The 14,269-nt window shown below is 35.5% G+C and overlaps 1 protein-coding gene across 1 annotated transcript; it reads left to right on the top strand.

The window, feature by feature from the left end:
- Positions 1 to 848: 848 nt before the first annotated feature.
- On the top strand, positions 849 to 3,666 carry LOC149815556 (MYB-like transcription factor EOBI). Its single transcript, XM_089990569.1, has 3 exons — positions 849 to 966; positions 1,145 to 1,274; positions 3,306 to 3,666. The coding sequence occupies exons 1-3, from the start codon at positions 849 to 851 to the stop codon at positions 3,664 to 3,666; spliced, it is 609 nt and encodes a 202-aa protein (XP_089846695.1).
- The last annotated feature ends 10,603 nt before the right edge of the window (positions 3,667 to 14,269 follow it).

Here is a 14,269-nt window from a genome sequence, read left to right as displayed (position 1 = left end):
GGTGCCCACAGCGCCACACACGCTGTCCAGTCACACAGGTTTTATGCTGCTCATGCGGTTTGGAGCTCGGAAGACATCTCTCGGTTAGGGCCCTCCCTCTTTGGCCCTTTTGCTAGTGTAGTCTCAATGGCTACCATTCCGATGTAAATTCTCTATATCATCGACGGAATCTCTTCGTCTTCTCTGGTTTCTGTTAATAGTATTCTTTCATTCTTCTATAAAAAAAAAAACTTTTGCTGATATTTAAAATTGCACCCTTTCATATTAAAAGAATTTGATTTTGAAAGTCGCTTCTCAATTGGCGTTTCACACATTGCTTTTGCACCCACTTTTTATTCCCTATCAATTATTCAGCTTACTTTATCTTAATATCTTTTTTCTTTTTATCTTTTTCCTAATATGCCAATGTAAGTGCCAATCTTTTGGCTACCCAAGTAAGCTCCACAGAAGTTTGTATATTGAAGATGAGGGAGGGAAGGTCAGGTCATATTATATATAACCAACACGTTAGTTATATTCAATCCCCACCGCATATCTCACCTGATGTAGATGTGCATGCAAGGACCCATTGTCACAGTTTCACGAGTGAGATGTAGGGTAAGGATTGAATATAAACGATAATCAGTTATATATGATATGACCTGATCCATCCTCATAGTGAGGGAGCTGAATGTGACCCCAAAGCCACACCTAGCAACATTGAATAAAGGTGCGTACGTAGTCCTCTCTCTCTCTCTCTCTCTCTCTCTCTCTCTCTCTCTCTCTCTCTCTCTCTCTCTCTCTCTAAACGCCACACCTCTCTTCTATAAATTCACTCAAACATAACACTTTGTGTTTATCAAGTCCAAATGGATAAACAAGATGAAATGAGGAAAGGGCCATGGACCATGGAAGAAGACATGATCCTTATCAACTATGTTAGCACTCATGGTGAAGGCCTCTGGAATTCCCTAGCAAGATTGGCAGGTATCCTTAATTTCCTTTCCTTTGCCTAGAAAAACAAACTCTATTTCCATTCTATTTTTTTTTCGATAACGAGGAGAAACCAACATTATGGTTCAGATGTCCCGTTATGGGCCGAGGTGTGCCACGTTAATCGCGACCCTGTTTCGGTGATAGGATTAACTCTTCTTCTATGTGACAGGATTGAAGCGCACAGGGAAAAGTTGCAGGCTGAGATGGTTGAACTACTTGAAGCCTGATATTAGACGTGGAAATATCACACCTGAAGAGCAGCTCTTGATAAGGCAACTGCACTCAAAGTGGGGAAACAGGTGTGCTAGAGCATGATTTGTCCAAAAAACTGTTATATTCTTTATTTTGGTTGTTTTACTCAACTAAGACATGTACTCCTCTTTCCTTTTTCCTTGTCAATCAACAGGCCTATACAGATATTTTGCACATGACTTCCTCCCTTTATTGCTTTTCCTCCATAGCTTTCTAGGTTTTTTAACGAGTAATTTACAAAAAGCCATGTAACTTATCAGCTATTTACAAAAGCTGTCCATTGTTTAGGTTATCATGTTCAACCTAGGCTTTATTTGAATGCATTTCAAAACTGCCTCAGTTTTAAATAACATTATTATCTTTTTTCTGGGGAATAATTCATCTTATGCCTCAAATCGAGAACGAGGGCATATTAATCACTTTCGCTATACAAAGGTTAACTGAATGATTTTAGGACCAAGTGCATCTTTGAAACATAAATCATAAAAGCAGGCAGCTAAATGTAATCACTGAAACGTTAGGCAGACTTTTGTTGATAGATGATAGTTTAAGGAACGGGATCTAGTCATCCCTAAACCCTACAGTCATACCTGCCCTGAGATCTCATTGCTCCAACTTGTTTTGATCAAACCCGTGATTTACATGTTTCATTGAGTGAAGATTGGAATTTGAATTGCTAGAATTCGACACTTTTGCATGATTTGTTGGCGATTCAAAAATCCACATCTGTAAAAACACCAAAATTTTATTATTTAAAAGAATCATATGTTTATTAAAAAAAAACACAGACTGATAACTAATTTATTTAACACTATTATGATGACGATCATGTAACTTATTGTGCCAATGATGTCATTACCATCATCAGTTGTCACCTTTCATCACCACCACCGATCATCTTCATGCACCATAAATTGGAGACATGCATATCATGCCTTAAAGAATTTAGGAAGATTGCCCTTAGCTTTCAATTTATGCTATATGGGCAATATTGCCATTGGTAACAACATGACCTACACGTCATATGTTCAGCTAGCTAGCAAGCAGAGCCGGACCTGTCAAGAGACCAATGAGACTTGGGCCTCAGGGCCCTTGGGCCAAAAAAAAATTTAGGGGCCCATTTTTAATAGGGATTCCATTTTCAATAGGGGCCCCAAAAAAATTGAAGGCGCTGCCCTCGAACTCCTACTATTAATAGGGGCTCAAAAAAATTCCGAAGCGCTGCCCCCGAACTCCTACTATTAATAGGGGGCCTATTTTTAGGGAGCTCATTTTTAATAGGGGCTCAAAAAATTTCGAGGCCCTGCCCCCAAAACTCCTACTATTAATAGGGGGGCCATTTTTTTCCTCCGCCTCAGGCCCCATAAAACACAGGTACGGCCCTGCTAGCAAGAATATCTGGTTAACGAAGATGGGATATTATTGGTAACTAACCAAGTCCAATATAATTTCCTCAGGCCATTAGCTGCCAATTCATGACCTTTTGCTTCATATTTCAAAAGGAATCCCACATTTTTGCAGAAAAAGACATTTCAAAACCCAACTTTTTACTGAAATTGTCAAGTAGAGGCCTGAAGTTGATTTCATGGTTTAGATGCATATAAAATATCATTTTTAACCTTTGATATGTAAACGTTTTGTCTGTTTTATTTTTGTAATATGAGTATTTACTAATTTTACAATACAGAACTGAAGGTTAGCCTGAGTTACTACAACTAAGGTTTTTATTTGACAGTTTCTGTGAAAATTTGTTTTCCTGATACAGCTTCTCAGAAAAAATGAGATTGTTTTTGGATTATCAGGCAAAAGGTGGTCTCTTGAGGGTCAATTTAGTAACTTTTATCATACTAACCTAAGGTTAACCTGAATTGGTCCACCTGAGATCTCTGGTAGGTCTCCAAAGGGAAACTTCCCTTGATATTTTGCTTTTTTTTTATGAAGCTTGATATTTTGCGAATGTACAGCTTGTCATGCACATGCAAGTATACGTGCATTCTTAGACCACCAACTCATGCACTCATATGCCATTTATGCACAAGAATATAATTAACACCCACTGCATCATGAATTCTATGTAGGTGGTCGAAGATAGCCAAGCACTTACCTGGAAGAACAGACAATGAGATAAAGAATTATTGGAGAACTCAAATCCAAAAGTACTCAAAGCAAATGCAGAACTGCTTCCAAAACCAACCCATCAATCCTTCGCCGGCTATGGCCGTCTCCGATTGCAATTCCAGCCATGATATACAAGGGATGCAGCCTGAGTTTTGTTCACAGGCTCCCCCTAACATCACTCAAAACTCTATGTATGAAGCCAGCACATCCGCGTGCTTCCCTCAGTTTGATGAACTTTCATCTGTCATCAATTCTGATAATAGTGATAATGCGTGGGGCATGGATGAGTTTTGGCCCTTGCATAATTTCAATGGCTGCTGAGCAGGTCAGGTTCTTGCACCAATATGTATGTAGTGCAGATGATTGTTCTTAGACCTACTTAGTAATATGTGAAATGTGGACTTGGTGCCCCCAAACACTGGATCTGTTTCCGGAGACGATGTTTGCAAATTTCATGCAACATTATATCGCCACTCTTTTCATTCAAAAAAATATATATTGCTACTCTTAAATCTTTTTATTAAATTCATTTTTCATCTTATAAATGTTCTTAATTTATTCCCTTAACTAACATCATTTTCACATTTTTTTTTTGTTTTCAATTAAAAGACTTTTTTTCTTTTCTTTTTTACCCTAATTAATTTTGACCACTCCAAACATAGTTTCTTAGTTTTTTCTTTTTCTCCACCAATTTTTGGGTATAAATTAATCATCAGTTTTTTGGACTTCCTTTTAGAAAAAATGAAGTAGAGAGGGGCGTAACGTCAACCCTCGCATCAAACATGATGGGACGAATCATGCGCGTCCAATCACGCAAAATGACACACACAAAAACTTCAGCGGCGGTCGCAACCGCTACTAAAGATTTTTTTTTACAGTTGCGTGCGCACCGCAGATCACACGCGCGTCTGATGCAACATCTTACTCTTTGCAAGTTCAAGTATTGGTACACCTTATCAGCTTTGCTTATATGTTAAAAAGTTACGTTGATACTTTTCACAATCCAAACATTTAGATTTCATTGCGCCTGAGAGAGCAGTTAAAATTCCTTTTGGACTTCTTAGCAGTATGTGGAATGTAGGCTTTGTGATATGCCAAAAAAGTTACGTACTACTTATTATATCCAAACTTTTAGATTTCATTTGCATGAGAGAGAGAGAGAGAGAGAGTGAGAGAGAGAGAAATCAAATGTTTCACTGTCTCAACATTTGCTTTTGAGAGATAAAGAAGGGGGAGGGGAGGGGGGACAACTGCTTTGAGAGAGAGAGGGAGAGAGATCAAAATCATGACCTAGACAATTAGTTATTTTCTCAAAATTCTAATATCAAAACCTTCCTAAGGTCCGAAAGCCAAAAAATATCCAAGAAACATAATTTGTCAGTCGGCCTAGTCAGTCAGGTTAATTAGGGACTCAATTACGTATGAGTCGCAGCCTTTTTATTTTGGTCATGCAGTCCATGCATGCACACTTTAAACCATAGGAACCAAAATATAATGCCATTGTTTTTTAAAAGAGAAAAAAATTGTTATCACTCTATTGCTGCTTTAACCATTATTATCAAGTGTAAAGTTTTCTCATAAGCACCAAAAATTTGTTAATAATCCATTAAATACTGCTTTAACCATTATTATCGTGTAAAATTTTCCCATACGCACCAAAATATTGTTAATAATCCATTAAACACGTAGAGAATATTGTTTTCAGAATTTTGCTTATTTTCTCCTATTGTTTTTCCCCTCACTGTCATCAAAGTCCTTGCATTTGTTATCACAAAATTGATTTTGTATTTGAGTCATGTTGCTTAAAGATAATGGAAGTGGTTTTCTCTATGTCCATTCTGGATTGGCAATCGATGTTGGGGAAGCTGTTTGTTTCTGTTTTGATAAGTTACTCTAACTCTGTATCTTTGTACCTAGAGGCTCTCTAAACGATATCTCATCGTGTGGTCTGCCTATTGTTTTTTCTCCTTCTATCTATGATATTTTTCTTTCAAAAAAAAATAAGGCCAAACATATTTTGCCATTTGCTGATAATATTTATGAAGATGAACACTTATATGACTGAAATAATCTGGATCCACTTCTACTAGCCCTCAGTTGGCCCAGGTCGAATCGGGACCAAACTCTGCATGATTGGCTCTACTAGACATAGATCCGACCAAAAGAGAGGCTAACTAACTAATTAAACAAGTTACCATGGTTAAAACAAAGGTATGGCAGGCCCGCTTCCAGGTTAGGTGAGAGCAACACTGAGCCCAACCATCATTTTGATGCTAACCAACAATACATGAACAGATAACACAAACACTATTAATGGATCAGGTTTGAATATAGGACCCATTCGTCACTTGTATCATGTAAGAAAGCCTTTCCAGTACCTGAAATAGTAAAAATTTGGCTTCAATCTTCTGAGCAAAACTAACAGTTTCTGCATTAAGGCAGTTCAAATTTACCTGACTGTCTCAACTATTGACCGACTGATCAGTAATAAGAGGTGAATTTCTAGTGTATGGTAGGTTGGTGTCTTTCAAAAAATATCGTATAACATGTTGGTGGCTTTTGATGGTTGGCCAGCTTTATACAAAATGTTAGGTTATTGGAAATTCTAAGCACCTGTATGGCTATTTCTGTGGACTGGCTTGGAAACTTGCAGCTTTAGGACTCTTCATTGACAACTATGATGTGGCCATGAAATAGCCACACAAGCTGGAACCATATCCTTTCATTCATTACCATGTTAGTTTATGGCACATATTGAAAGCTTGGTCAAATTGCCAGACATCCAAGGGGGTCACGCATCAAGTCAAGTGGGATAGTTTGCCGACATTAGTGATGTTTCCTAAATCCTAAATGTTATAAAAGCAGAAGTAAGGGTATCCGGAGACAAAAATTAGATGATTTCATTGCTTTTTCTAAATTGACATTCTTGTCATGTTTTTCTGATAATGTCATTAAAAATTTGTTTGCCATTCTTTATATAGTTTTCCAAATAAAAAGTCTTACATGGCATAAATTTTCAAAAAATATCGAGTTACCATCTCTCTCTCTCTCTCTCTCTCTCTCTCTCTCTCTCTCTCTCTCTCTCTCTCTCTCTCTCTCTCTCTCTCTCTCTCTCTCTCTCTCTTACATTGCCATACAAAATCAATTCACTGCTTACAAAACAACCTCTCTCTCTCTCTGTCCTAAACTATCTTTAGTTATCATATTTTAAAAAATAAACTCTCAAAATATATATATATATATATATTAAAAATAAGTTATAATGTATTTTAACATATACATATGTGTATGTCTTTATTTATTAATGTCAAAAAAATATTAATATGAACATGATTTATCTAGGCCTGACCATATGGATATGGCCGGGCAGTTAAATATCTTTGGTCATATAAAGCCTTTCCAAGATAATGAATAAATGACTAAATTATATAAGATAAACAACCCCTTGTTTAGGGGATTAAATGTTTGTTTCTATCGATGGTATCATATGATTAAGCTAGAAGTTGCATGCGCAAGGGGTATCAACACAAATCTCACCACATCGATGTATTCTGCATGGCTTGTTTACTGGGGACCATACCTTGGAACGTATTTTTTCAACTTAATAAGATTAAGATTTTTGAGATGTAAATTTTTGGTACATTGTGAGCCATTGGTTTTTGAACCACCTTAAAAGACCTACTTGCACATCATAAATACGTGATCCAAAACCTGTACTCTACTAAACAAACCATGTATATCTCTTTGATCTAAAAAAAAAGAATGAAAAAAAGGTGGTCTCTTCTCAATAGTATCTTCTTAGTTTTCTATCAAATATCTGCCTTGTTTTAGGTTAGTGTCATGCTTCTATGGTATGTGTGGAATTCAGGGAAAATATAGGCTACCCTCGTGGGTCCCAAACCCTGATGTGTTCCGCATTGTCATAATATATTGTAGGAATCGACCATTGGAACGTATTTTTTTAGATAAAAATATGATTTTTGAGGATTGAAAATTGGTATATTATAGGATGTTGATTTTTTAACCCTTGGAAAATCATATAAACGTCAGAAAAATATGATCCAAGGGCTGGGTTCTACTAAGCCAAACATGTAGATCACATCTAGAGGGTCAGTTGTGAAAAAAAAAGAAAATCACAAGGGGTTTTCGTACTACGAGTGTAGCAAACATTATCTCTGGAATAATTGGGGTTGTCAACAGGTCAGGTTTACCTGGACCCGACCTGTACCAAACCCTATAGGGTCCGGGTGATAAATAAGAAGACCCAGGTTCGGACCCAAAGATCCGATTAATACATGGATCCAGGTATAGTTTATGAAATTTTATACCAGACCTGGGACTGGCCCAAGTTCCGATTAAGACCCGCAATTTGTCAATGTAAAAATAATAAAAAATATTATTTTACCAGGTATGGCCCAGGTCTGGTTCATGTAGTTCTTATCGGGTCTCGGTATGGTTTCTCTTATGGTGAGTACGATTAAACTCGAATTCGGACCCGTTACCGTACCTGAAAATTGAAGCCAAGTCTGGTTTCATCTGGGTCCGAACCAAACCCGACCCATTGACACCCTTAGAAATAATACGTGGTTATTTATCATGAAATCCAACCTTTCATAAATATCCCAATGCTTCCTAAGATAGTGAGCTCATGATTGAAGTACATAAGATAGAGTACCCTTATTTTAGGTTAATGGCATGTGCTTCTACAGTATGAATGTGAAACACATGGTTGTAAGTAATGAATGTATGTGGAAGAGGAGTTGGCATCCCAAAGCTTGAGGTGACAGGAAATAGAATTGCAAATGCACATGGCTCATGGCTCAGCTACCTTATGTTGATACTATAAACTGTTGCTTTGTGCACTGCTGTGTCATAGCCAAGGAAAGAAAATGATATTGAAAACATGGCGTGAATTGTCAACGACTAGAAATATGAGGTGAGATAGATACATGGGGTTCTTTAGTTTACTACTATTAGGATATTGAAAATCTAGGAAATTTGAAAATTTTCGGCTAGCTATATCAAAAATGTATGTTTGGATGATGACGAAAAGCACTTTAAAAGCTCAATGAGCACTACAGCATTGAATTCCCTGGATCATTACTTTGAGTAGCAGTGATAGGAAAGCATGAATAAAAAGTTAATCAAAGCTTCCTCAAGATTGTGAGGCTTATATATGATGATTATCATGAGGCATGTGTATGAATGAAGAAAGAGTTTCCTCTTTCTTGTCAGAAATTCAAAATTAGGTTGTTTGGATGAAGTTTTTGAAAACCATTGGCATCTTCTTTATCTGGTCTTTGAGAAAGGCAAATCAAAATCATATATTTATATAATGTATGTCACTAAGGGTCTACCTCTTTAGTTCCCATGAAAGGGAAAAGCCTTCCATAAGGCAACTGGTGGTCATGGGAAGGTCTTACGTATGAAAGATTGGGTAAGAAATGCCCAATTTATTCCTTGACAAAAGGTTGGGTATAGCACTGGCGAGGCCATAAATGTCATGCATATATATATAGGCACAATGCTAAATAAAACATGCTATTGGATTTTCAGTGTCTTTTTTAAAGTCTGACCATACAAGTGATCTATATGCATGTTTTTATAGGAAGCACTTCTTGGAGCATTTGATTCTGATGCATGGATAGGTTTTTATAAGGTTTCAAAAATCAACAGCCTACAAATTTTATAGATTGAGGCTTCAAATACCATTTTTCCATCCAAAATGCATCATCCAAGTGTAGATTTCTAGTAAATCAATCATGTTAAACACGTCTACGGGATTGTAATTTTTTAAAAAACATTTAAAATTCAATATCATCTTTCATTTAGCATGGTGCCCATTTTGTAGGTTTTCATTTTCACATATATATATATATATATATATATATATATATATATATATATATATATATATATATATATATATATATGTACGTATGTATATATATAGGGTGCTTATGGAGTACCTACTCCCACCTTATACAAGCTTCAAATTTTCTAAATTTTTGAGCTTATTTTGCCGATCAAACCTTATAGATATGATCTACAATATTTATTTAGTGGAAAACAAGTTTTGGTTCATGAGATTATGGCATACAGGTTGTTTTTTAAGATCTTTAAAAATCAATGGCTCACAATGTACCAAAATTTTATTACTTAAAAAAACTTATTTTTATGTCCAAAAAACATGATTCTTATTAAATAGATTATGTTGAATACATCTATAAGGTTGAGAAGACATGCCTACAACTATGATTTTTATTAGGTGGGAGTAGGTGCTCCCACTACAAGGATGAGGGTCAATAGTGGTGATTTTTCTCGCCGCTATTCCTCAAAATATCGCCACTATAGGCCAATAACGGTAACTTAAAGTCATCACCTAGAAATGGCCTTTATTGGCCAATAGAGGCAATATTTTTGCCTCCATTAAAGGGTGAACCAATAGCGGCGGCCCAAAAGTCGATCATATATCCAATAGCGATGATTTTTTTTTTGCCGTTATAGGCAATAGCAGTGACCTTTGGTCACCGCTATTGGTTCACCCTTTAACAAAGACAATAAAAATTGCCGCTATTGACCAAAAAAGGCCATTTCTTGGCGGCGACTTTAAGTCACCATTATTGGCTTGCTTTACTATATGGTACGGAATATTGGGCTGCCAAGAGACATCATATTCAAAAAATTAGTGTAGCTGAGATGCGTATGCTTAGATGGATGTGTGAAAATACAATAAAAGATAAGATTCAAAACAAGGAGATACGTAAGAAAGTAGGTGTTGCATCCATTGAAAATAAGATGAGAGAGCATCATTTACGGTGGTTTGGACATATTTGGCGAAGGCCTAATGATGCTCCAGTTAGAAGGATGGAGAAATGGGAAAATATATTAGTTAAAAGAGGTCGGGGTAAGCCTAAGAAGACTTGGATGGAGATGATAGGAAAGGATATGAATGCTTTGAACATCACCGAGGACATGGAAATGGATAGAAATGATTGGAGGAGAAGGATTCATGTGGAAGGCCCAGAATGATTTTCTTTTTTGGTTCATATCGCTGACCCCAATTGTTATGGGATGAAGGCGTAGTTGTTGTTGATATATATATATATATATATATATATATATATATATATATATATATATATTAATATTTATATTTATATTTATATTTATATTTATATATATTTTTATTTATTTATCAGCATGTGAAATGTCTAATGGAATAGGTCCTGGTCTGAATCAAACCTCATAAGGGTCTGCCTAACCCCAGCTTGACAATAAAAAATAGTGCAGTGGCACCTCCTCTACAATTCATCAATATCCACAACAATAAATTAGTTCAATAAGTGAAAATTATAAAGAAGCAGGGGAAATAAAAAAAATTAATAATAAAATCCTGCATGCCTAGAATCCAGTTGAGAAACTCTTAACAAACATGGGTACGAATTATGAGGCTGAATTACTTAAAAGGTTTTGAACTCAATATAATATAGCAAATAGAAAGCATAAACAAGCCCTGTCAACAATCTCCTTTCTCAATTAATGTTTGATCAACTTTCATTCTCTTATGTATGCCTATGAAAGCTTAAATAAGAAAGAATGGGGTTGTATGACACTAAGCTACATACAAAAAGTGGTTGTCACATGATATGACAATAATACAAGTGATTAGCACCAAGAAGAATTCTTGTTTTCCATAAGAAGCATTGAAATTGAGATTTATAGAGAGGTGTGCAAATGAACAGGAAGGTTAAAGGGTTTTTGTTTATGAACCGCCCAACAAATATAACAGGAAGACTTTGTAAAAAGAGCTTACATGCTTGATATGAATGCAATAGGAGTTATAGTTTTCACAAAAAATATGAATGCAATCAAAAGATCAACTCATCACAACCATTGTTCAATTCATTGCAATCAGAAAATCAAGAAGAAAATACATTCATGGGAATTATTAAGAGAAGAATATTGCAAATTGGGAAGTCTGTTGCGCTTAAAAATATCTTTGATTCAATATAACATTAGAAGTAAATTTTGATTATAAGCCACTAGAAAAGGTTTCGAAGTAAATGACAAAAAAAAAGGAAACAAACATTTGAGAAGCATGTGTCTGACAGAATAACACTAAGCAAATTTTGCCACACTAAAAAAATATGAGATGCTTCAAACTATACTTTGAATAATAGTCTAGAAAAGTCAAAAAAATAAAAAGAGGATACAAAGCATGGGCAATAATAAATGGTTACATCCATAGAATTAATCATGAGACAACACTTACTCCAAACATATAAGTGAAAGATAAGACCCAAATCCTCAACATATGTTTTATGCCTAACAACAGTACAATGAAGGGTGAATGCTATTGTTGTGGTCTATAAAAATGATGCAACACAAAAGATTTGTCGTATCCCTGTGCATAACAGAAAAATCCTTTCAATGGATCCCTGCAGCATAATAAATAACACAAACATGAGTAAGCCAAATAGCTCTTGTCAGAAACATAGTGTGAAACAAAATCAGAAGAAGTGGGCCTTCCTCTTGGTGCCAATATTTGTGTCCTTCCAGCAGCTATTCTTTGTCCAACAACATTTGCATAAAACAAACCAGAAATAGCAGGCACAACAACATCACTATGAATACAAATGTAGAAGACAAACTTATAAGAAAGGTAAGAAAACGACCCCAAAATCTGTTTTATAGTAGAAAATAATAAAGTCTATCACAAGCTCCAATAAGTAGATCAAGATAATTGGAACAACCATGAAGATTTAATCATATGGTCAAACGAAGAATTGCTAAAAGTTTAATGATGAGGAATTGTAATATCTATTAAGCAAACATATTGCAAAGCTAAATTCAATATTCTAATAGCAAGTAAAAAAATATTGTTCTTGATGAAACAAAAAATACCACATTGATAAAAAATTGATTCTTTATGATTAGAGAGTGTGTATATTGCTCAGTTACCTTGGTGCATTTTCACTAAATGTCACATATTATGTAACAAATCTCTCAGTTCAACACCACATATCTATAATATCTCAAGACAAATACTTAAGAACATTGTCAAATGCATAAATTTGAGTCGAGTTCAGCACCACATATCTAGAATATCTCAAGACAAAAGCTTAAGAACATTGTCAAATGCATAAATTTGAGTCAAGTTCAGCACCACATATCTAGAATATCTCAAGACAAAAGCTTAAGAACATTATCAAATGCATAAATTTGAGTCAGATCAGCTATTCTAGAAAATATAAAAAGAAATTGGATTTTTTTTTCAAAAATCATAATAGTCTAACCACTTTTCAAGAATTACCCCTAATAGGTAACAAGCTAAGCCAAACCAATAAAAAAGGTTAAACAAATAAAACCAACCGAATGAGTAGAATCAGTATCACCAAACAAAGAGCTAAGAACAAATGAACCAACTCAACAATAAACCACTACAAGAAATATATGAAGCAGGGGGAAAGAATAAACAAAATACTTATCACAGATCATCAACATTCCACACTGCTCACAAGATAAATCAAGGCAAACTCATACTTAATCACAAGGAAGACAAAAAAAGAAACCCTAAAAACATAACAAAGGATTCAAAATCATTGCACAAACAAACCAAGAAGCATATAGAGGGTGACCAAGCCAACGAGATAGGAGGCAGTCAAGAGCACTTAGCTTTCACAAAGATATTACATACAGAAACCCCTTCCACCAACCAATAATGAGAAACAAACACCACACACAGACTATATCCATCTCTGTAGCAATATGTCAAGAAAGCTTTAGTTTTTCGACAAGCAAAAGTATCCAGAAGGAAGAATAAGAAACTATATGTATAAGGGATACATTAACTAGATTGAATTTGGGATTTCCAATAGGAAACCTCATACATTAGTTAGATGGAAATGGGAGTGCTCTTAAAATGGGTTGTAAAGGAAAAGGGGATCTATGGTTGAGAAAGTGTGCATATGCAGAGGAACCCACGTGCTCGCAGAAGGCAAAGAGAGGGCCGCTAGAGGTCCTTCAATCACCGAAGGTCTGAGCAGAGAGGAGAGAGATCACAAAGAGAGAGAAGAACAAGGAGATGGGAGGAACGATGGTCTGGTGGTGTCACCTAATTAAGCAGGGAAGAGGTGGTGGTCGGTGGTCCGGTTGTGTCACCTGAGAGAGAGAGAGAGAGAGAGATCTAGTGGTGTCGCCCAAGCAAGGAGGAGGGAGGAGGTTGTCTAGCAACCTTCACAGTGAGAGAGAGAGAGAGAGAGAAATATGAAAAGGGCCCGATAGAGCCTTAATTATAGACTCTATAATGGCAACTTTGCATGTTGTGGTTATGACTGTTATAGGGTAACTATATAACAATGACATACAAAGTCGTTGTTATATAGTAAACCTATTAACGGCGACATGCAAAGTCATTGTTATAGAATAACTATATAACGGCGACATACAAAGTCATCGTTATATAGTAAGCCTATTAACGGCGGCACCAGAATGTTGCCATTATTTATCTATAATGGCGATATTAATGGTTGTTAAATATTGTCATTAAAGAGTTTTAATGGCCATTAGATACCGTTGATCATGCATAATTTTTGTACTTTAGATACATATTTTCATGCATGATCTGTCAAAAAAATGAATTAAGAATTCATTCTTGTCAACGTTTTTTGAGAAATTGCTTTAGAGTCAAAAATAAGAAAAAAATTGTCAATTTCAACCTTCCCAGCCTGTTTTACAGTATTTTAATGAGTTTAGGAGTTTTTTATTCATAATTTAATTAGTTTAGGATTGAGTATTCTTGAAAATTAGTTTTTAGCAGGGTAGTTTTTATAATTTTTAGAAAATTAAATATAGTTTTTAGAAATTTTTGTTTTAACCTAGATTTTTTAGTATAAATAGTACTTTTCAAGAGAGAGGGGGC

Source organism: Nuphar pumila, chromosome 15 (assembly GCF_984573655.1).
Source record: "Nuphar pumila chromosome 15, dmNupPumi1.hap1.1, whole genome shotgun sequence".
Taxonomy (NCBI): Eukaryota; Viridiplantae; Streptophyta; class Magnoliopsida; order Nymphaeales; family Nymphaeaceae; genus Nuphar; species Nuphar pumila.
This window is presented reverse-complemented; position numbering and strand designations above follow the sequence as displayed.